The sequence below is a fragment of the Gouania willdenowi genome, chromosome 15 (assembly GCF_900634775.1).
Source record: "Gouania willdenowi chromosome 15, fGouWil2.1, whole genome shotgun sequence".
NCBI lineage: Eukaryota > Metazoa > Chordata > Actinopteri > Blenniiformes > Gobiesocidae > Gouania > Gouania willdenowi.
Window position 1 is genome coordinate 21,713,538 of NC_041058.1, and position 23,780 is coordinate 21,737,317.

The window sequence follows — 23,780 nt, forward strand, 5'->3', positions numbered from 1 at the left end:
TAACGCACTCCTCATCGGGATCCCTGGCAGGAACATCCAAAAACTCCAGTATGTCCAAAACAGCGCTGCCAGGGTCCTGATGAGGGTGCGGAAATACGATCACATCACCCCCATACTCCGCACTCTCCACTGGCTCCCCATCTCTGCCCGCATAGAGTACAAGGTCCTCCTGCACACCCACCACTGTCTGCACGGTGATGCCCCCACCTACCTCACTGACCTCCTCACACCACACACCTCAACCAGGACCCGGTCAGGCCAACAGCACCGTCTGCTCGCGCCCAGGACGTGGCTCATGACCATGGGGGACAGGGCTTTCGAAGCTGTCGCTCCTCGTCTGTGGAACGCCCTTCCTGACCACCTTAGGTCTCCACAGACGGTGGATGCTTTTAAAAAAGGACTAAAGACCTTCCTTTTTAAAAAAGCCTATAGCTAATTTTAACTTATCCTGCTTTTATTGTTGTATTGTATTTTTATCCTGTTTACTATGTAGCACTTTGAGATTTTATTTGAAATGTAAAGTGCATTATAAATAAAATTCATTATTATTAAGTAATTGCATGTCAGAAACAGGCAGCTGAAGTCTCGTCCCCCCATGACGTAACAATACGGAAAAAGCCAAAGCTGCTTTCACAGGCTGATAGAAATGTTGACTTTATTTTCATTTTCCTCTTATACTACAAACATTCGACCATACATGTCATATATCAAACTGATTGTTGGGTACTATTTTCTATCAAAATTAATTTTGCTTTTCCATACCACTAGGACTTAAAGTGCTTTGAAAAAAAGTATCTAAAATCGCCATGTTATGGGAAAATTTCTCTAAAAACAAAAACAAAACTTAGTTGGGCTGATGGACTGTCTACTGACAATAAAACTAAGGATAAAAAATCTTACAGGTCAAATTAATAAAAAATGTTTAGGGCTGCTTTTTCATTGTCAAACAGAAAGCAGTTGTTACTACATCAGATATCAAGTAGTAATAATAAAATAATAGTATAATAAGGTGCATGCAGATAGCACGTGCTCAGGGGTATCTTTTTATTTCATACGCAGCTTCTAAACCGCCTTTCATTCCCAGTAGTAGTAGTTAGTAGTAGTCGATAGTTGTTCAGTTAAGATGTCTGTAATTCAAGTTGAGAGTCAGTTTAATGTTTGGGATGAATATTTGCTTTTGTGTCTTAGACTAACTACGGTCACAAAGTCTACATGGTGCATATCCAAATGACATTATTCCAGTTCAATAAACTGCCGTGTCTGGAGTGGTAATTCATTCAAGATCATACTGGTTTTCTCTTTTTTCCCCCCTTCAAACTACTTTGTCTGCATCCACTGAAATGAAAATAAACAGAATAATATTTTCTTTACTGTGTTCATTTTTACTTTTACCCACACAGCCTTCTTCACACCGATGTTAGAGCCTTGCTGTTTTTCTGTTATTTGTTCTTAGCTGCATCATCTGAGCAGAGCCACTTTGTTATGTTTGACTTTAAACCACATGTGGTCTCGGTGCCAGTAGTGAAAGTGTCCAAACATCTCCTAGGGTCTAACATCCAGCTCTTGAATCACTGACCCCAGAGGATCCTAGAAAACAAACTGCATTAGAGAAAAAAACTTCAACAATCCTGTGTAACTGAACAAATGATATTCAGTGCAAAGAAGTTTTGGTAATTATTCATTTATTTATTAGATCAGTGGTTCTCAAACTTTTTTGGCCCTAGTACTCCCGTTCAAGTACCCCCCTTATGCCTGACTCCCACATTTTGCCCAGAATTCTGTGAAAACAATTATAGATCATAATGATGGAAGGATTGAGTGATAACACACATTTTAAAGAATCTCATTTTGTAAATAAATTGAATTAAACAGTATTTAGTGCCTCCTGAATATATTTATTTCTATAGTTTCTATCATTTCCTGTCACTCCCTGACCTTCATATTTTCTGTTCATGTTCAAATCAAGATTTATATCATCATTGTGTGTGTTTTTAGTGTCATTTTGTGTATTTTGTTCTTGTTTGTCTGTTCTTTTTATTATTGAGTATATTTTTTCACTTATTTGTGTGTGTTTTTGTTGTCATTTGTGTGTTTCTTATGTCGTTAGTATGTTTCTCTGTTATTTTTGTGTATTTTGTTGTGATCTTGTGTATTTTTCTCTCTTTTAGTGTGTCTTTGTTGTCGTTCTGTGTGATTCTGGTAATGGTATTTTTCTCTCTTGGTGCGTGTGTTTTTGGTGTCATTTTGTGTATTTTGCCTGTTCTTTATAATATTCAGTATATTTTTCTCTTATTTTGTGTGTTTTAAGTTGTCGTTTTGTGAGTTGCTGGTAATATTTAGTATGATTATCATTTAAAACTAAAAATAAACATTATAAAACCCCATATTTTTAATTCTTTCATTTGTTAATTTTCCTCTCTCTCTTTCTCTCTCTCAAGTAGTGCCATTGCGTACCCAAGGATACACATACCCCCATTTGAGAAACACTGTATAAGAAGATTTTAAGAAACCATAACTGATGGATTTGATGTATGTATACCTTGTTTTTTTAATAAAAAAAAAAAAAAAACTTTTATGTATCCCAAAGGGAAAACATTCTTATCTGAGAACCATTGATGCAGCATATTATTATGTATTTTACATTGTGTACATACTTTACAATGTAAACAGTATTTATTTACTATATGAAGAACTAATGACTGACTTAAAAGATGGGGAAAAGCCATTTTTATTTGATGTAGTTGTTTATTTTATATAATATTTACCAAAATTGTCATGGTATTGTGTGAAGATATATCTAAATTTTCAAAAATGGCCAAAGCAATAATGTGATGAATCTCATTTTCAACTGCTGAGAGATGTAATAGTGATTAAACACTGTTATAACATGTGTACATTTAGGAAATATTCCTTCACACACAAAGCCTTTTGCAATTTAAATATTGCTTCAATAATCCTAAATAAATAAATGTACGTATATATAATATAATCATTATTTATTTTTTCTTGTTGCCTAAGCTCAGTGAGCACACGCATTTATAGCATATATCTTGAGTTTATGTGTAAAAATAAACACAAATGAATCTAGAAATGTATAATTTAGTACCTGCCCAGCACTGATGACGCATCTTAAAAAACTGGGAGCGACTGCGTTTCTTTTTACTTTCAGTTTCGATTATTGTGAAGCAATGAATCGAAACTTCCAGAGGTTTTTTCTTTTTTCCTTCTTTTTTCTGTTCTGAGATCAACGCGCAGCAGTGGAGACTGTTGTTGTTCTTTGACTTTGTCTTTCATAGATAGATATATTTACTGTATATAGTGTTTTTTTTTTGCTAAGGTGCATTATTAGCTGAGTCATTATGGAGGACTATATCGCCAAACTGAATGAATATTCCCAGAAACATAATATGGCACCACCGCAATACGAGGAGGTTGACTGTGAAGGTCCTGCTCATCTGAGAACGTGAGTTTAATTCATTTTTATTACATGGAAGAAAATGACAACATTTAACAAGACATGAAAATTACAGGCCGAAACCGAAAATTAGAAAATCAAGACCGAAAACTGAAATTATGTCATTTATGAATCCCATTATTGCATTTATGGCTCTGAATATGTACTAAGACTAAACTTAAAAACAGTGGTGGGTAGAGTAAACAACTACAGTACTCAAGTAAAAGTGCTGTTACTTCATAATATTATTACTCAAGTAGAAGTAAAAGTATCTCGTTAAAAAAAAAAAAAAACTACTCTAGTATAACTGAGTATAACTTCAGATGCAATTTATTACTTCCAAAACAAACCATCACTCCCTGAATGAGAGGCTTATCGGATATACATTCATTAAAAATGCATAATAAATCAGAATCACTATAATGAAGTGTGTATATTTTTCATTTTACTGCCTTACTTTAAAGCCAAAAGTTATTTGTTATTACAAAGGGTAGGATCATATAAGTTCATACTTCCTCCTACTCCTTTTTGTGTATCCATTTATCCTCAATTTGTTTGATTTTTTTTTTTTTTTTAGATTACTATTATGATCATTTTCAGTGTGGTAAATATACTGCTGTTGTGTTCATGTTTGAAATAAAATTAAATCAAATGGTGAAGAGTCATGATGAATGTAGGTCGAGAGTTACTCATGCCCGGTGTACGTATAGGGATGTAACGATTCGATTCACGATGTAACGAAAAAACTATCCAAGATGGCGCCGCGGATGGCTGCTGTGGTGTGTTGGTCCGCACTTTTTTGTCTTGTTTTTGTTGTAAAATCCGCAACTGGCTTCTTTTTTTCAAGAGAAGAGCTCTTGAACGTCAGGGCAACAACCCCGAGAGATTTATTTCCCACTTTCATCGCTTCCTCTGTGGATTTACTGGACATTTTACTCAAAGGTGCGCTCACCTTTGCTCACGCAGTGAAGCGCCGGAGGAGAGGAAAAAGAGCTGGTGCGCTTGTGCGCCTCCGCCAGCGCGGCCGGCGCACACCGTTACCGGGGATATTCCTCTCTAACGTGCGCTCACTGTGTAACAAAGTGGACGAACTCCAGCTGCTGTTAGGTAGAAACAGAGACTTCTCCTCATCTTCTGTTCTGTGCTTCACGGAAACGTGGCTGTGTGGAGCGGTACCGGACTCTGCGCTGCAGTTGGCCGGCTTCCAACTTCACAGAGCGGACCGAGACGCGGAGCTCACCGGGAAGAAGAAAGGTGGAGGAATCTGCTTTTATGTGAACAGTAACTGGTGTAACGACGTGACAGTGATCCTCCAGCACTGCTCTCCTCACCTGGAATCCTTTATTATCAACAGCAAACCCTTCTATTCTCCCCGTGAGTTCGCTTCATTCATCCTGGTTGGTGTGTACATCCCACCGTCAGCTGATGTGCGCGAGGCACAGCGCACACTCGCCGACCAGATCCTGTGCATGGAGCGGACCTACCCGGACTCTTTTATCATTGTGCTTGGTGACTTTAATAAAGGGGACCTCTCACACCAGCTCCCCAAATATAGACAATTAATTAAATGTCCGACCAGAGAGGAGAAGACACTGGATCACTGTTACACCACACTAAGCAGTGCTTATCACGCCGTTTCCCGTGCTGCACTGGGCCTATCGGACCATTTGATGGTCCATCTGATTCCTTCATACAGACAGAGGCTGAAGCTCTGTAAACCTGTGGTGAAGGAATCTAAACAATGGACCAGTGAAGCAGTGGAGAAACTCCAGGAGTGTTTGGACTGTACTGACTGGGATGTTTTCAGGTCTGCGAACAGTTCTCTGGATGAGTTTACAGACGCTGTGACGTCCTACATCAGCTTCTGTGAGGACAGCTGCATTCCATCAAAGACCAGGGTGAGTTATAACAATGACAAACCCTGGTTCACAGCTAAGCTCAGAGGGCTGAGGGCAGACAAAGAGGACGCTTTCAGGGGTGGAGACAGAGCCAGGTACAGAGAGTCGAAGTACACGTTTGAAAAGGAGGTGAGAAGAGCCAAACGTTTGTACTCAGAGAAGTTACATCAGTTCTCTGCAAATGACTCGGCTTCTGTCTGTAGAGGGCTCAGGCAAATTACACACTACAAGCCCAGAGCCCCTGCTGCTGCTAACGACCTCTGCCTGGCCAACAGTCTGAATAACTTCTATTGTAGATTTGACAGACAATGGGACAGACCTGACTCCAACCCTCCTCACACCTCTGACCAGCCTCACTCCAACACCTTCACCCCCCACATCAAAGCTACAGTTTCACCCCAGCTGCCTACAGAGGCTCTCTCCCCTATCTTCCCCCCTCCTCCCCCCTCCTACAGAGACACCTTTCTCCATCAAAGAGAGAGATGTGAATAGACTTTTCAGGAGACAAAACCCCCGTAAGGCTTGTGGACCGGACTCTGTCTCTCCTTCTACCTTAAAGCACTGTGCTGATCAGCTGTCTCCAGTGTTCACAGACATTTTTAACACCTCACTGGAGACATGCACCGTACCAGCCTGTTTTAAGGCCTCCACCATCGTTCCTGTCCCTAAAAAGCTGAGGATCACAGGACTTAATGACTACAGACCCATCGCTCTGACATCTGTGGTCATGAAGTCCTTTGAACGCCTCATGCTCTCCCACATCAAGGACATCACCGACCCCCACCTGGACCCCCTGCAGTTTGCCTATAGATCCAACAGGTCCGTAGACGATGCTGTAAACCTGGCTCTCCACTTCATCCTCCAGCACCTGGACTCCCCAGGCTCCTACGCCAGGATCCTGTTTGTGGACTTCAGCTCTGCTTTCAACACTATAATCCCAGCTCTCCTTCAGGACAAGCTTTCCCAGCTGAACGTGCCAGACTCCACCTGCAGGTGGATCACAGACTTCCTGTCTGACAGGAAGCAGCACGTGAAGCTGGGAAAAACCATCTCTGCTCCCCGGACCATCAGCACTGGATCTCCTCAGGGCTGTGTTCTTTCTCCTCTGCTCTTCTCCCTGTACACCAACAGCTGCACCTCCTCTCACCAGTCGGTCAAACTCCTGAAGTTTGCAGACGACACGACCATCATCGGTCTCATCGCTGATGGAGACGAGTCTGACTACAGGTGGGAGACAGACCGGCTGGTGTCCTGGTGCAGCCAGAACAACCTGGAGCTCAATGCTTTAAAGACAGTGGAGATGATAGCAGACTTCAGGAAGAACCCAGCCCCCCTCACCCCCCTCACCCTGGGAGACTCTACAGTGAGCTCTGTAGAGTACTTCTGCTTCCTGGGGACCATCATCACTCAGGACCTCAAGTGGGAGCTGAACATCAGCTCCCTTATCAAAAAAGCTCAGCAGAGGATGTACTTTCTGCGGCAGCTGAAGAAGTTCAGTCTGCCAACAAAGATGATGGTGAACTTCTACAGCTCCATCATCCAGTCCATCCTCTGCTCCTCCATCACCATTTGGTACGCTGCAGCTACGGCCAAGGACAAGGCCAGACTGCAGCGTATCATCCACTCTGCAGAGAAGGTCATCGGCTGCAATCTGCCCTCCCTCCAGGACCTGTACGCCTCCAGGATTTTGAGGCGTGCAGGAAAGATTGTGGCCGACCCCTCCCACCCCGGTCATAAACTGTTTCAATCTCTCCCTTCTGGTAGGAGGTTTCGGTCCATCAGGACCAGAACCTCCAGACACAAAAACAGCTTCTTTCCCTCTGCCACCATCCACATGAACACACCCCAAGTCACCCACTGAACCCCCCCCCCCCCCCACCCGATCACCACCTCCACCAGCTTGATATCTGCTGCACTGTATATATATATTTATATTTATCCTATTTATCCTTTATTCTCTATCTATCCTTTATTTATCCCTCATCCTTTATATTTATCATTATTATTATTATTATTGTTGCTGGGTTGTTCTTTGTTGTTTTGTTTTTATTTCTTTTTGTTGTTTGTTTTGTGCACCAACCACCAAGTCAAATTCCTTGTACTGTCCTTAAAACTGTACATGGCAAATAAAACATTTCTGATTCTGATTCTGATTCTGATTCTGATACTGGGTTCACGATACGATTCTCTCACGATTTATTTTACAAAATGGGAATGTAGACAAATAGTCCTTTATTTTTTGGGGGGGGAAAAAAAATAGAAAATACTGTACTATTTTCTTTTTATATTTAATTTTCAAAAGAATCCCTTGATAAACTATTCAAAACAAGGCAATTTAACTAAAAATAAATCTTGAATAAAATAAATAAAGGAATAATACAAATGAAGAAGAAGCCTATTAATTTAAATTCTGGTTCTATAGTAAACAAAGCAAAACTACATAATAGTTATTTGTGTGCAACTGAAAATGTATTTTGTGCCTTAACAATTGGACTTAAAAAAAAACAGTCATTGCACTGTATTTATGTCAGATATTTGTTTGGACCAGCAGAGGGCGCTAGTAACCCAGTGGTCGGTTGGCATGCAGATATCCTTGCAGTGAAGAAGAGAAGCTATGCTAGCAGACAGAGCTAATAGAAAAACCTGACTTTTACAGATATTCACGTAATATTACAGATATTTTTTCGGTGCTAAAGGCGTAAAGAATCATTTATGAACATGTTTAAGAGTAGATGGCGGCCAGAAAGAAAGTAGTTGCAGATTCCGCCTGCCGCCTACGCTTTTAGACGAGAAGGATAAATATATAGCGCCCTCTGCTGTTTAAAAAAGTACTACGATTTAGAGCATCAATGTGAACCGTGATACCTATGAATCGAATTTTAACTGCCTTACGTTTAATCGTTACATCCCTATGTACGTATATAGACAAGAAATAACATTTTATTATATATATCTATACTACCCGCTGCTATGGACACGCCCCCCAACACACACACTCATTAAGTTTATATTATTTTATTTCGTTGATTGTCTTTGCTTAGATTATGAAACACTGTTTATATAAGGACCGGACGGTGATTATGGGATACATAGGCCCGTACCTGACCGACCCAAATGAAGCCGATGTCTCGGGGTGTGCATTGCCTGGCATCTGGTGATATGATTCGTATCCCGATACATAGGTCACAATACGATACGATATATTCCCATATTAAAGTACAAGGTGATTATTGCGATTTATATATATATATATGACTTCATAAACAACTAATCTGTAAATTTGTACATCTTCATGAGAACATTATGTATGAAATATATTTTAAAACATTGGCTTTAACATGCAATGTGTCAACAACTTAAAATAAAAAAAATAAAATACAATCTGCCTGTGGCTTTTAAACCAACTTTGACTTTAGTGCAACATGACTCGAGTGCAACTTAACTGAGGTAAATGCCTAGAACAACAAATACAAGCAGAAAGTTAGTAATTTCTTTTTAGATTTAATTGAAAAAACACAAACTGGTCAACATGCCCAGGTTTCAGTGTACTTCTTTGTGCAGTTACAATGTCTCCTGCAGTGGAAAATACTTTTCTGGTTAAATAAAGGTAAAAAAGTATAATAAAAATAATAATAAATCACGCGACGTAGTATCTCGATATATCGCCGAATCAATTTTTTTCAACACCCCTAAAATCTACATTAAATACTATGATTACAGGAACCAGTAATATCCAGTCCAAGATAAAATAACAAACATTGAGTGGGAGGAGAAGGAACTCACCCTGCATGTCTGCTGCTGGTCGATGGTGTTGTGCCTCCTTTCCTTTGGTCCGCTCAGCCCACTATACACCTCCTCCCTCTCCACCTGATCACTGATCTGAATCAGGTGGTCTAGGTGAGAGAGGCCCTGATGATGTGTGGACACATGTCAGCATTAACCATGTTATAGGTATAAAACTGTCATACAAGCAGATTTGGTTAACGAGACACTCAATAAATGTTATTCAGGGCCACTGAAATATTATTTCTCCAGTTTAAACATGGTTATGGATCCAGAGAATTTCCAGATAGGGGGCATGGGGCAGCCAATCAAATTGCAGGAGAGGTGGGGTGCCCCCATGGAAGGCCCACCCCTGGTTTAGGCATAACATTTCTGTGTGGTGAAGCTTTGCTATTTTCTCCACAGGTTTACCTTCAGGGTGGTGCTGGATGGTGTTTCACATCCTGAAGGTGTCGGTAATTCAAAGAAAAAAGCGAGACATGCGGCTGCTGAAAATGCTTGGAAACGCTTGCAGGAGGAAGCCCCCCATGCAGACTCTGTAAGGTTATTTAACATATTTTCCTCAAACTTGAATTTAAGCACTGTGCTTGCTGTATGTTAATAATACTTTGTTTCTCAATTTCTGACATTTGTGCATTTATTTAGATTCCTAATGAAAATTCGGTTACACAGTGAGTAGATTCATTGAAAGCTTTGGTAATTGCTACTTAAACCTGTTAAAATGAGATTTGTTTCAGTAACGTGACTAGATCCCTAGGTGACAGTACCGTTAAGGTGACAGACTACCTGGGAATTCTCAACCATTACTGTCAGAAACAAGGCCTCACATCAACTTATATTGAAGTAGATAAGCATGGACCACCCCATGACCTACGGTAAGTGTGATTCATCCTCTGTAGTGAAGCATTGGCAACTGTCTATTGGATGTAGAATGAAATGTAATTTCTCTACAACAGATTTGTTTACAAAGCACACATCGACAAGAGAGATTACCCACAAGCTGAGGGTAAGACAAAAAGGGAGGCCATAAAACATGCAGCTAAACTGGCCTGGGAAGCACTCCAGGAACAATCAGATTGGGACAGTAAGGTAGGCATGATGCATGTTTTAGCTCTGCTACAGTGTGTGCAGCCATGATGAATTAAGAAACCAAATCTAAACATTGTCTTTTTTGTTGTTTTTTAAAATCACACACAAATAGATGTTTACCAGTATATTTTCTTCATTTTAAGGTGTCTGTTGGGTCAACTGTGTCCGAAAATGGCGCACAATCAGATACATCAGGACCATCAGCAACTCAGTGAGGTTTTTCTTGTTTTTGTTAATAACAGCAGATAACTTAAATGATCAAACAACATTAAAGTTCATTTGTCTGTCGTAATCTTTTTCAAGGGAGTCTAAAGAGCAGTCGTCACAAAATGTACCGACCAGTGAAAGTGAGTTTGTAATCTTTGAATCTTCTTCAAGCTCCGCCCAGGTTGAGGTGAGTTTTTTAAAACTAGTGCTCATTTTTTGTCAGCTAATGGAAACTTCTGGTTAAGTGGAAACTTTCAAACACTGGTATGTGCTTATCAGGTATTGCCTGAGCCGATCTTGTGTGACAACAATCTGCCATCCAGAGATGTCCCAAACTCTTCACTGTAAGTATTTTTGACGAATGATGGTATAAAGGCAAGAGGCTCATAGAAAGTTCAAGAACAGTTTGGAGATTAAGTTTAAAAGTAGTACAAGCATTAATCTGTTTAAAAAGTACAAAAAAAATCAATATAATCAGGTATATAGGAGAGGAACTGTGATAACTGGAAGTGTAAGGGGGATATAGATCAAATAATGAAAATTGTTACATTATAATTGCTTTGTATATGTTAAATACTTATGTGGATATTTATTTAGTATGTATATATAATACATTTATATACAGTGGGGCAAAAAAGTATTTGCTCAGCCACCAATTGTGCAAGTACTCCCACTTAAAAAGATGAGTGAGGCCTGAATTTTTCGTCATACAGTAGGTATACTTCAACTATGAAAGACAAAATGAGAAAGAAATCCAGAAAGTCACATTGTAGGATTTTAATGAATTTATTCATTCAAATTATGGTGGAAAATAAGTATTTGGTCAATAACAAAAGTTAATCTCAATACTTTATAATGTACCCTTTGTTGGCAATGATGGAGGTCAAACCTTTTCTGTAAGTCTTCACAAGGTTTTCATACACTGTTGCTGGTATTTTGGCCCATTCCTCCATGCAGATCTCCTCTAGAGCAGTGATGTTTTAGGGCTGTCGCTGGGCAACATGGACATAGTTGATACCTATGATGAAAATTACAGGCCTCTCTCATCTTTTAAGTGGGAGAACTTGCACAATTGGTGGCTGACTAAATACTTTTTTGCCCCACTGTAATGTGGAAATTTACAAATACAAATTTACTATATAGTTCTTTGGGTATTTAAGTAGTGTATACAGTATATATGTATACACAGTATTATACATTTATATAAACATTTATGTAGTATAGGTGTATATATATATATATGTATATATATGATTTGAAATGGGATAAGATGGAGAGTTGGGGTACTCAAATAATTTTCTTTAATTAAAAAAAATATTCTTATTAGCATCATATAGTATATGAGTCTGTGCCTTTTAATTAAGTATTTTAGTTAATAAAATCCCGGAAGACAAGATCTTGGCGGTCACCCCCTCCAGCTCCAATCACAGGATTTGGAGAAAGGAGGGGTGAGCAGAGCCCACAAAGGAGCCTCCTCATTGGCTGCCGCGATATATAGTGAAGCGCGTGCACGGTGCTAACACGAACCCGTGACAATGACATTTATTTTCAGCAACAAAAGACGAACTAGGAGATGCTTGGATGCAACTTCAGACTGTCAACCTATGCGTTTGCACGTTCAGCGCTCGTGCGCGACTTCGTGCACTTCCAGAGGAGGAGACTGGGAGGGATTAACAGAGAGGGGGGTGGGATTTACGGTTGGAATTCAGCCATGCCCCTCTGTCATGGTTTAAGATTCAAGTAGTACAGCTTTAAAATGGGGTAGGGATTAACAAAAAGTGTATACTTTGCCCTACTTCTTTCTCAAACTTGTATTATTTGTTAATATTTGTTTAGATTTTTGTGTTCCAAATAAAGTTATTTCATTTCAAGTGTAGCTTTCCTCAGAACATTGCAAGCATTTATTATGTCTTCTTGTATCTTGAAGGGATTCCCCCAAGCTGCCCCCACTCGCAAAGGATGCTGGTGACTTAAAACTTTTACCGGAACAGGTTGGTGTCACGTTAGGGTGTTGGTAGTTTGTGGAAGGAGAGATGGTAAATAACACAGGTGAGGGCACATACTAAAAAACATTTTTTGTGTCCCAGTTGTACAAAAACGAATAAAGCTGTTGAAAACACAAAGTTACAAAGGACAGCCACAGTTGCCAGAATTATCAACAACTCTCCAGCAAGCAATTTGTGTCTGAGCACACCTTAAGTAGTTGAGGGTAATCGAGAAGATGGCATTCACCTGTAAGAGACAATGGAGGAGGAGGGATTATTGAACAAAGACTTAGCACAGGCAGTAGAACTGGGAATGCACAAAGGCAATAAATAAAGAGGAAACCTGTGTTTTTCATTTCACTTCTTATTGGTACCAATGTCATGACTAATCTGGGTGTTTGATTGAATGGACAATGTTTGATAATTGATGTTGTTTCTCCTCCGTACAAGTTTGCTGAAAAATCTTCTATCCAGGAAAACAATCAAAGAGATGATCCAGCTCAGTCAAGGTACTAAAAAGCCACCCTAAACCAATACACATGAATAATTTTTGTTACTGTGTGAGATTGACTTTGTTATCATCTGCAGATTTAAATCAGAGTATGAATTACTTGAGCGTCTTGGCAAAGGTGGTTTTGGGAGTGTTTTCAAAGTCAGGAGGAAGCTTATTGACAAATTCTATGCAATAAAGTGTGTCTCTGGTAAAGAGTAAGTATACTTTTCATACAAGCCATTATTGGGATGTTCATAGGAGACGTTAGCTATAGTTTGTTTATCTTAATCTGATCAGGAAAGCTCTGCGCGAGGCAAAGGCCTTATCCCAGCTCCACTTTACAAACATTGTTCGGTACTACGACTGTTGGATGGAGAGTTCACACTTAGAAGATGTGAACTACACTCAATCTGAGTAAGTTTCAACTCCTCTCCAAAATGTCCTGGTGTAAAAAGGTATGGTGTTAAATGTTTTATCTTTTCTTTGCTCTTTATCAAAACTAGCAATTCAACCCCACAGTACCTCTACATCTTGATGGAGCTGTGTGATAAGAAAACACTGAAACACTGGATCAAGGAGAAAAATAAAGATTCTCTACAAGCCTCAGAGAGACGAGAGAAAAGTCTGCCCATTGCTGAGCAAATAATCTGTGGAGTCGAGTACATTCACTCCTCGAAGTTCATCCACAGGGACCTTAAGGTGAGATTTTGGGCTTTATTGGCCCAATCACAAGTATGAACACTGCAATCTATCCTATATCCCTCTATTCTGTGCATTATTGGTAAAATAAGAAATCTCAAGGATTTTGGTGATTATTTTCATTTTAAGAATGCAGCTATGTCTTATATTCCCTTAGCTTCTACTCATATAGCACAAACATAGGGGTTGTTGTGGTCTGGGTTTTTGTGTTTTTTGTCCTCCCACACTACTAGACATCAAAATGTGTTTAAAACACAATGTGTTTAAAAGAACTGGGCTTACAAGTTACAGCCTGGTTTAGCCACACCCTCTCTGACCACGCAGGCTTTGTCCATTTCATGAAACTCATCTTGAAGCGCAGTGGTTCAGCCGACAGTGTTTAGGTCAAGTGAGCATCTGCAGAAGACCCGTGTGGTCAATCACAAATTTACAGAACACGACGTGAGGACACAGATTCTACTGCAGTAAACAGCCAATAGAAACGAATGCTGAGACAAAGTTGTTATTGATCAGAGAGCGAGAAATAAAGGACGGACACTTTGAAGAAGTTTCTTGTGCTTTCAACATTTTAAAAGCAGTAAACGGCTAAAGTTGGTCTTCACAGTAGTAGCCTGAGCAGCAGGTAAACCAAGCCTGCTACTGAAACCTGGTCCGGGGCAGGTTTGTGGCACAGACTTTATTACCATGGTAACGGAAGTATTTACGCTTTGATGAAACAGCTGTTCCTGTTTAACTGAGCCGGAATCTCTCCTTACTCTCAACCTGGCTAAAACCCTGAGCTGGATTTGATGAAATTCCCTTCTGTTTCCAATTCACAATCATAAAAGCTGGGTGAAAATCAACTCCTGTGCCGGGTAATAGACCCTTTGATTGTTTGTAAACATTGTGAGGTATCTTGTTGGGCGGGGCTTAGCCTAGAGGCAAAACCCCAATTGTCTTCATTTTTTCTGAACACGAGTGTTCGCTGGAATCCTATAAAACTTTAATTTATGTCCACTAACGTTATTCCTCCTATTCTGGTACCCAAACACACAACAAAGCTGTAACATTATTAGCCTCCACAGTTTTTAGCCAGCGGCATTTCCTGTTCTTGCCTCAGCTAAATCGTGTCTTGCATTGTGTAATATACATGGGATCACGAGAAGTGATAAATACCTCACAACCAGCTCCCAATCAGCAATCGTATGGTCACAAGAAAATCAAACCTGTTTGAAATCCTGGTCGCTCCTCGTGAGGGTATCACACTGTTGAAGCAGTGCCACGAAACGGCTTACCTCAAACTCTCACACTGCGCAAACACTGTAGGACCGCTTTAGAATTGACGGACCGTACTGCCCACGTCTGTCCAGCCAATTCCTGGTCCACACACGTCACCGCCTTTTCTTTGTTGAAGCTTCTTCGCAGAGAATAGCACAAATTGCCAAGGCAGCGCGTTTCTTTTTGCTTAGCATCGTGAGTGTCTATCCACCCCCGAGTTTTCCTTCTTCTGTTTTAATGGCAACACTTCTGAGTTCTTCTTCTTATATTTTTTACGTTGCATTTCCGGAAACAAGACTCCGAGGTGTCGTGTATGGACGAACGGCGTGAGCAGTCAGGTTGCGTCAGAGTGTCGGCCCGTATAGTGTGAGAACATGAATCGTGAGCTGCAAACGTTCGGACTCTGCAATTGAGTCGCACCATTTGAGCTGGAGCTGAATATGATTGAAAAAAAATTGCACAGTGTCTGCCCAACTTAAAGCCACAGTCTCTTTAGGTTTGTTCTTCTAGCCCTTGTTAGGGGGCCAAGCCCGCGTATGTAATAAGATTTGTTTTTGACTGACCTTTTTGTTAATTTGATTCTCCATTTCTTATATCTGGAGTCTTGCTGCCTGCAATTCAATAAACAACCCTTTAGCACATCAAACTCTGGACTAATATTTTGTATATCAGAGCCTAACCCTCAACTTCCACTGGATGCTACTCCGCTGCGTTACGTCATCGCCGCGTCACCGGATCTGATAGGTTTCCACTTTATTCTATGTGTGAATTTCCACCGGGTCCGCTGCGGTGCGTGTCTGCTCCTTCCGAGATGCGGTATAGATATACGCAGGGCTTCTATTTCTGGCGGACACCGGAGCACGACGCATCAATCAGCACAGAGAAAATGAAACTAAACAGGAAATTAAGCACGTACTCTGCAATAAAATATTGGGTTACTTTTCAAAATAAAACACTTCAGATTATATTTCAAGTAAATACATCACCAAAACGTCATAATGTGTAGAAGCAAATTCACATCCACTATATTGATTCCTCTCATACTGTAACTACACTGTAAACTGCAGCAACTTTGATTTAGTTCATGTTTTACTGGTGCAGTTTTACCTCTTCTCTGTTGGCTGTTGCTAAAAAATGTGGCTATGACAAATCCAGACAGTCCAACCTTCTTGTTCTCCTTCGTTAGGAACACTGACCTGTTTATCTGTTTATTGTTGCATTTATAACACATACATTTAACTGCGTTCTCGTGCGATTATATAAATATCGTGAAAACTGCTCTGTCTCATGACGTCACAGTCGTTCAACCGGAGAGCGCCGCAGTGCACTCAAAACGCAACCGGTGTGAATTACCGGACAGCGGTGAAATACCGGATCGGTGCCGTGGCGCAGCGGAGACGTATCCAGTGGAAACCCCAGTCCAGGAAGAAATTAGAATATTTAGACTAACTTAAATAAATACATTGCATGACTAAACAAACACATGTTCTTGTTTTGCTTAAACCTTCTGTTGCCCTAACTAAGCTACTTGACATAGCATGACCTTTACAGATACTTTTGTACTCAGTTTTATTTGCATTAAATCATCATTACTCTTGTCAACTTGGATGGTAATTTCCATAAAGGGATTATTTTTATTTTGTTTTAGCCTGGAAACATCATGTTTGGAAATGATGAAACGGTGAAGATTGGAGATTTTGGTCTGGTCACTACTGACACTGATGACAATGAAAACCCCAATGAAAGAACCAAAACAGGAACCAGAACTTACATGGCTCCTGAACAAGTGAGTTGATCATTTTAGCCCTTATCTTTCTACGTTCTTATACTGCTGTATTGAAAATCAAGTGTAGGGCCTATAGAAATCCTACAATCACACAGATGTTTTGTCCAATTCCGTTCTGAAAACTTGTGAAAAATATTTAATCATTTACCCATGTCCAGGGTCTTTTGTTGAAAAACTACCCACGGCATGATGCTGCCACCACCATGTCTCACAGTGCAGGCGCTATGTTATTTGTGTTGTGATGTGCAGAGGGTAGTGCATCTTAAACACAGCATCTTGGCTAATAAAACTCCACTGCAGACTTTTTTCTAACAGACCAAACATTTTATACAAGTGATCTTTCATTAGTTGTTGTGTTACGAGTTTTACCAATGTCGTAATGAATGCTTTATTTATCAATATTGTGTGTATTTCTGGAGAACTTTCTGTGTTTGTGGTGGGGTGTAACCAGGAATAACGATTTATTAACCTTCATAGTCACTGCACTAAGTTGATCCTCATTCTTTTTTTTCTCATTTGAAATTAATTCATTCTTACCAAAAAAATTCAAAATTATTATAATAGGTACATATTAGTATACATATATGTGTCCTCCCAGCTTTTCGATAAAACAATATGTTCACTTCTTTTTTTTGCAGGATACAACAAGATATGACCGGAAAGTGGACATTTTTGCCTTTGGTCTTATATGCTTTGAAATGCTCTGGAAAATGTCCACTGGTCATGAAAGGGCACAGGTACATCTCATTTTATACCAATACATTATAATAAGAAATATGTTTAGATATGTTTTTTTCTTAAAACATGCAGAGAGTTTCTTGCCAAAAAAATAAGAATCAGAATCAGAAATGTTTTAATGGCCAAGTACAGTTTTAGGACAGTACAAGGAATTTGACTTGGTAATCAGTGCGCGAAACAGAAAACAAAGAACAAAGAAACAACCCAGCAACAATAATAATAATAATGATAAATATAAAGGATGAGGGATAAGTAAAGGATAGATAGAGAATAAATGATAAATAGGATATATATATATATACAGTATATATATATATATATATATATATATATACAGGTATATACAATGCAGCAGGTGAAAGCATCAAACTCAAAACTGTAGTTTTATTTTATTACGTACACAATATATTGTACTATTATGTTACCTCATAAGCTAAAAGACTTATTGTTTGTGCTTTTATTGTTTTGATTTCAGGTTTGGGATGAAGTCAGAAGGCAGAACTTACCAAAACAGTTCAAAGAAACCTTTTTCACTGAGGTAAATTGGAAAATACACCTGGACTTTCAACTAAAATGTTATTTTTAGTTAAAACACAGACAGCATATGTAAAATGGAAATGTTAAGTTTGTTGATTTGATTTGCAGAATCAAGTAATCATGAAAATGCTGAGTGAGAATCCTGAAGAGCGGCCTGAAGCAAGCTCTGTGAAAACTGAGCTGGTGGAGAGGAAAAAGTCAGTCAGCGCGGAAAATGACAAAACAGTGTGACATAACTGAAATGTTTTATCTGATTTAAGGGGAGATTTAAATGAACCTCAATGTAGGCATGATGGCTTGGATGTAGTCAAATTAATAAAACTGACTGAAAGGTCTTGTTTTTGGGCAGTGGTGGAAACACTTTAAACTTTATCGTGATTTTTAAAAATTCCCTTTTCTATCATAGCTCATAACCATGTTTTAGGCTGCTATTAACTGTAATTGCACTTCTGTTATGTGTAGGTAGGGAAATTGTTTTTAAGATTTCAGCTTGTATAGCCATGATGTCATGATATGGGAACATTAACCTCTCTGCAGGATTTAGCCTCCCTTAGCCTACATGGATTTTGAAAGTTGTGTCATTTTTATCTGCAATGTGGTGTTACTTGGTCCAAACTTGTATGTCTAAGCTATCAACTGATTTGGAGGTGGTTGTTGTCTTGGGGCATAATTTGTCTCACTGAAATGATTATGTGATCATGAATTGTGTGTTCATAATTACTGCGTGGATACAGTGACAGATATGATTGAATTCATTTGAGTTTTCTCACTTCACACTGGTCCATCATCATGTTAACAAAAAGACATGAATAATTGAGTTAAATTTAGAGCCAACCAACGTGTGGCACCATGACACAAACTAAGTGTGTAACTGTATTCTCAAGTTCATAATCAGAAAGTGTTTAATTGCCACGTGTGTTTGCACATACAGGGGATTTTAATGGCACAAATTAAGAATATAAAAATTGTTAAGCTGGATAAACAGTTCTATTTACAGATGGTCACTTTTGACATGGTTTGAGAAGAATGTGAAAGGTTTTTGTCTGAACATTTGAACAAGCTGATTGTAACTCATTATTACATGTTTGTTACATTGTTTGCCAATATTTGTAGAGTTATTGGGTTGAAAGCTACAGTCGAGTGAACTCTAATTAAATATGAGTCACTGAGAATGCCAATTCCTCATTATGGGTACAAACTCCTGCACTTTGTGGTCAAAAACATGGCTCAGCGCTGAAATCAAACTTATTTTCACCTTTCACAATAAAAGCCCTGAGTGCATTTTATCTGCAGTCTGCACCTTTACAGCACTTTTAAATGGCTTATATTTGTGTAAATGAAACATAAATATCTGAAATAAAAAAAAAACAATTTTGAAAAAAGTGTTTGTCACGTTTTACTGACAGAAATGACAAGTAGTTTTTTCTGGTATCTACTTTACTTGAGTATTTCTTTTTTTGGCGACTTTTTACTTTTACTCCTTACTTTTTTAAAACAAATACCTGTACTTTCTACTCCATACATTTTAAACATGAACTAGTTTTTTTAAGACCTTCGAAGATGACACCATGATGTAAAAAGATGCAAAATTTCTGTAGTTTGATTTTTCCAATTTTTAACTAAGGTCCCTTAGTTTTATGGTTAACTTTTTAAGTTTTTAAAAATGTTAAACTTTGGGTTTAATTGAGCATTTGCATTTTTTTTCTTAAAATATTGCAACAGTTTATAAATGTAAATTTGTCTATAATGAATGTTACATTCTCCAGGTGTTCATAAAAAATAACAGATTTAATTTATTTACATGTACCAGTTTTCTGCAAGTTTTCTGGGTTTTATTGAGCATTTGCACTAACACATTTTATTTACAAATTTGATTTATTATGAGTGCTAAATTCTCCAGGTGTTCAAAGGTCACACATTTAACTTGTTTCTATGTACCAGTATTCTATGGAAGCAAAAACAAAATGGAAAAAGAATATGACAACATTTGTAAATTTTTTCATTATTGATTCTTTTTATATTTCCAAATTTTTATTATGGTTCTCTTTATATTTCCACATGCATTTCCTTTTAATTTTGGCACTCCTGTGATTCCATAGTATTCTACAAGTTCAAAAAATAAAACGTGGAATTTGCTGGTTTAAAAACCCTGTCTTAATATTGAAGGGACATTTGTTTTACTTTTTATTTAAGTACGTTTAGTAGCATGTACTTTTTTTTTTTTTTTTTAACTTTTACACAAGTAAGGGAGCAATTTCAATACTTTTACCAGTCATTTTTTATTCAAGTATCTATACTTTAACTTGAGTACTGACTAGTACTTTTGCCACCTCTGCTGCTTACTGAACAACTCTCTGCTAATTCCAGTTGTTCCCACAATCGTAATAATTACAGTTGAGCTGCCAGGAATGAAGTGAACGCTGATAATATACTTGTGTTTAAGCACCAGTTCATTTAATGTATTTATTTCTCAGCGGTAACTACTTCATTGGCACTACAGGATTATTTATTGTGTAATATGCTGTACACAAACTGGACCAGCTTGTATTTTATCATTTAATCTGTAGGTGGAGCTGTGACTCTGCACAGCCCTAAATCTGGTGGAGGTAAGAGGTTTATTCACAGCTTGGGGGCCACTGTTGGGGAAACTGAGTGACATTTAATCATGTCTCTGGTGCAAGCTGGATGCTCAGTAACGACTTAGTGCTAATGCATTATCCCACACAGTCACCTGAACCTGGAGCACTAACAATGGCCATTATCTGCAGCTCAGTGCGTTACCTTGACCACCACCAAAGAGCAGTAAAATGTTTTAGCACCTGTGGTGGAAGGCCTGGATTCAGGGTCGGGGGGCATTATAATATAAAAATCTGTTGCAAATGCAATTGAATTGTGATTGAGTTCAGATAGTTGACTTTTTAATTGTATTTGACATTAAAGCTGATTCGGAGTTTCTGAGAAATCTATGTTTATGTATCATTTTTTTGAAATGCAAAAAAATACCTAACTAGTCTTTTACTATGGTCTAATGCCGGTGGTCATTCATATACATTAATGTATATAAGTCCCTCCTTCATCCTATAGACCCCTATATAAATGGAAATGATGGCCAAGTGCGCCCAGCCAATAGGATTCGACTTCCTGTTTTGAGTCTGTCAATCAAAGTGAATGCGGAACTGTGCACAGAAATAAGGCCGTGCGCCACAACAGCAAACAGGTAAATATAATTTTGGCTCTTACCTGACCCATAGACCTATATCAATGCGACTCAATGCAACCTTGTTGTGTTCCGCGGTGTGCGTGCAGAAAAGTAGAGGCGTGGCTTCTGTTAGATTGCAGAGGAAGGGGGAGGAAGTGAAGCTGTTTAGGGCGGGACATCGAGACGTCCTCTCAGAAACTCCGGATATCAGTATTTACATTATATATAAACTGTCATAGAGCAAAAGCACATCAAGATGGTGCGGTCGGGCGTGGCGGTGGGTCTCGGGGGGGCTTTGCCGGGGTCTCTCCTTGCGGGGTCTTTCCGGGCTGTGTCGGCCGGGTGGGGCGCGGGGGTGCCTCTCCCCCTTGGGTGTGGCTTGGTGCTTGCTTTGTCTCCTGGTGGCCTTGGGGGCGGGCCCCGCGGTGTGCGGGCCCGGGGCGGCCTGCCTCGCCGGTTTGGGGGGTGGGTGTGCTGGGGGGGTGCTGGTGTCCTCGCCGGGGTTGGGGCGGGGTTGCTTGGCGCCTCGGGGTGATGCTGTTTACTGGGGGGCGGCGCTAGCTGTTCCGGTGGTGGAGGTTGCTGTCGGCCGCCTGGTGGGTCTATCCTGCCGTTTGCGGACTGGTGGGTGGGTCCGGGGCATCTTTGGCTGGGGGCTGCTGTCCCGCACTTGATGTGTGCCGTTGGGGTGCCTCCGTCCCCGCGGTGGGGATCGCCGGTTGCTCGCGGGCCGGCGGGGGGCGCTGCTCCGTGGCTGGCGCTGTCCGGGGGGCGGCGGGCCCTGGGCTGCTGGCCGTGGGCTGTCCGGGGCTGTGCGGTCCTGCTGGGCCGTGGCCGGGTCCCGGGCGGGGGTGGGGGATGCGTCCCGGGGGGCTTGGCCCGGGGGCTTGCCCTTGGGGGGTCCTGGTCCCGGGGGGTGCTCCTGGGGCCCGGGGTGCTTGGCCTGCTGGCCGGGCCGGTCCTGGCGGGGGTCTTTCGGGGCGGGTGGCGCGTGCCGCGCCCTTGCGTACCTACTGGTACGGCCCCTGCTTGGGCAGTGCCCCGTGAGGTAGGGTGTCGGGGGCCGGAATAGGGGGCCACATCCCGGCGGGGCGGTCTGGCTTGGCCCTTGGAGGGGGCCCTGGCTTTAAAAAAAAAAAAAAAGAACTGAAGCTCGTGGCGCGGGCGGCATCAGTGAAGGGTGATCTGGGGCGCCGTGGGGGCTAGGTTGGGGTGCCTGGGGGCCGGCGGGGAGACTCCCAGCGGCCCCCTGGTGCCTTATGCGGCTTGGGGTGTGGTCGTCCTCCCTGGGCGGGCTGCTCCTGGTGCTGCATCCGTTCCGGGTCCTTCTGGCCTGGGGTCGGGCCCCTGCTGGCTCTGGGCTCGCCGGCGGGTGCCCACTGGCTGCCTGTTCGGCGCGGTTCTGGTCGTCTGCTGGGTGTGGGCTTCGGCTCCTCCGCTGGGGCCTCGGGCAGGGAGTTCTCTGGGCCCTCCCCTCGGGGGGTTAGGCGCGGGGGTGGGGTGGGGGGGTGGGGGGGTCGATGGGGTGGGGGGTCTGGGGGTTGGGGGTGGGATCGGTGGCGTGGTGCGCTGGGTCCTTGGCTCCTTGGGGCTTTCTCGGGTGTGTATGGGGGGGCGATGGCTGCCTCTCGGCTTGGGATCTTGGGGGCGTTCGGGGGACTGCTTGGCCGTGGGGTGGTCGCCGGGGGCCCTTAGGCTGCCTGCTCTTGCTGCTGGCCTGACTGCTTCTTCGGGCCCGGGGGCGGCTCTTGGGTTTTGCAGTGGCGGTACTTGGAAATACATTTGTCATGGATGCACTGGCCTTGGGCTGTGGGATAACACTCATACTGGGCTCAACCTTAGACACGTTGTTCCCAAATACCTGTTTTATGGAATTTCCACTCACCTCTTCCTCTGTTCACAGCCACCACCATTATTCCTAAACCACACACTGGTCACCAAACTGGCTTGACAACACAACAATAAACACAATATACACAACCACAATTTCACATCGCATCACTTAAAACTATTCCTCACCCATTCCATATCCTATCTTGTATCCCTCTTCCCTGCTAACTTCCCCACCCCCCTCCAACCCCTCACCTTGGTGTAACACTGCCCTCTCTTTTTTACATCCTCCCTTTAATAAAGTATTTCTTACCCTTCCCTAGGGAGGGCTGGTGACGGTCACAATTATGCAATGAAATAAATAAATTTATTTAATTGCAATAATAAAATATGCATTGCTGTCAAAAGATTGCACTTCTTGTAGTGTTAACCTTCGAAAGCATGTGCAGACAAGGTAAAAAAAAAAAAAAAAAAAAAAAAAAAATATATAAACTGTAATTTACAATTTCATTAATCGCAGAACTGGGGGAACCGTGTTACAGTTCTACAGCTTACACATACAGTACGTAGCTCATAATTCTAAAAATAATGTTCCATATCAAGTTTACCTGTTAAAATCTAGGGGTATACTGTCACAAAAAAGGCTCAGATGCCAACACCAAAAATATAATACCAATATTTTCATTGATTAGGAAGCCCAACAAGGTAACCAAAAAATGAGAAAAATGATAGATAATATATTTTAGTGTATTTTTGCTGATTTAAGACCTGTCAAACTGACCAGTTATCATAAGAGATGCTAACAGAAAGCTAAAACAAGTGAAA

At 40.9% G+C, this 23,780-nt stretch overlaps 2 protein-coding genes across 5 annotated transcripts in view; one reads left to right on the top strand and one right to left on the bottom strand.

Annotated features, from left to right (window-relative positions):
• The window catches only part of heatr5b (HEAT repeat containing 5B), a 58,926-nt gene extending 49,680 nt beyond the window's left edge, over positions 1 to 9,246 (bottom strand). For both annotated transcript variants that reach the window (XM_028468691.1, XM_028468690.1), the window contains exon 1: positions 9,136 to 9,246. The gene's annotated coding sequence lies outside the window, so the exon portion shown is untranslated. The remainder of the gene's footprint in view (positions 1 to 9,135) is intronic.
• Positions 3,181 to 19,243, top strand: LOC114476783 (interferon-induced, double-stranded RNA-activated protein kinase-like). Of its 3 annotated transcripts, none has more exons than XM_028468693.1 (17): positions 3,181 to 3,463; positions 9,541 to 9,673; positions 9,781 to 9,806; positions 9,873 to 10,010; positions 10,092 to 10,224; positions 10,368 to 10,435; positions 10,528 to 10,618; positions 10,711 to 10,775; positions 12,359 to 12,422; positions 12,867 to 12,925; positions 13,005 to 13,124; positions 13,207 to 13,323; positions 13,413 to 13,608; positions 16,514 to 16,651; positions 17,290 to 17,388; positions 17,865 to 17,927; positions 18,035 to 19,243. In XM_028468693.1, the coding sequence occupies exons 1-17, from the start codon at positions 3,360 to 3,362 to the stop codon at positions 18,155 to 18,157; spliced, it is 1,737 nt and encodes a 578-aa protein (XP_028324494.1). In that variant the 5' UTR covers positions 3,181 to 3,359; the 3' UTR covers positions 18,158 to 19,243. The 3 variants fall into 3 exon arrangements, with proteins under 3 accessions (XP_028324494.1, XP_028324495.1, XP_028324497.1); XM_028468694.1 differs by having other exon boundaries at positions 9,885 to 10,010; XM_028468696.1 differs by lacking the exon at positions 3,181 to 3,463 and having other exon boundaries at positions 9,595 to 9,673; positions 9,893 to 10,010.
• Positions 19,244 to 23,780: the final 4,537 nt, after the last annotated feature.

Coding starts and splice junctions, on each gene's coding strand:
- LOC114476783 (XM_028468693.1), top strand. CDS start 3,360: ATGGAGGACTATATCGCCAAACTGAATGAATATTCCCAGAAACATAAT. Junction 3,464..9,540: donor GGTCCTGCTCATCTGAGAAC/GTGAGTTTAATT, acceptor TTTTCTCCACAG/GTTTACCTTCAGGGTGGTGC. Junction 10,225..10,367: donor AATCAGATTGGGACAGTAAG/GTAGGCATGATG, acceptor CTTCATTTTAAG/GTGTCTGTTGGGTCAACTGT.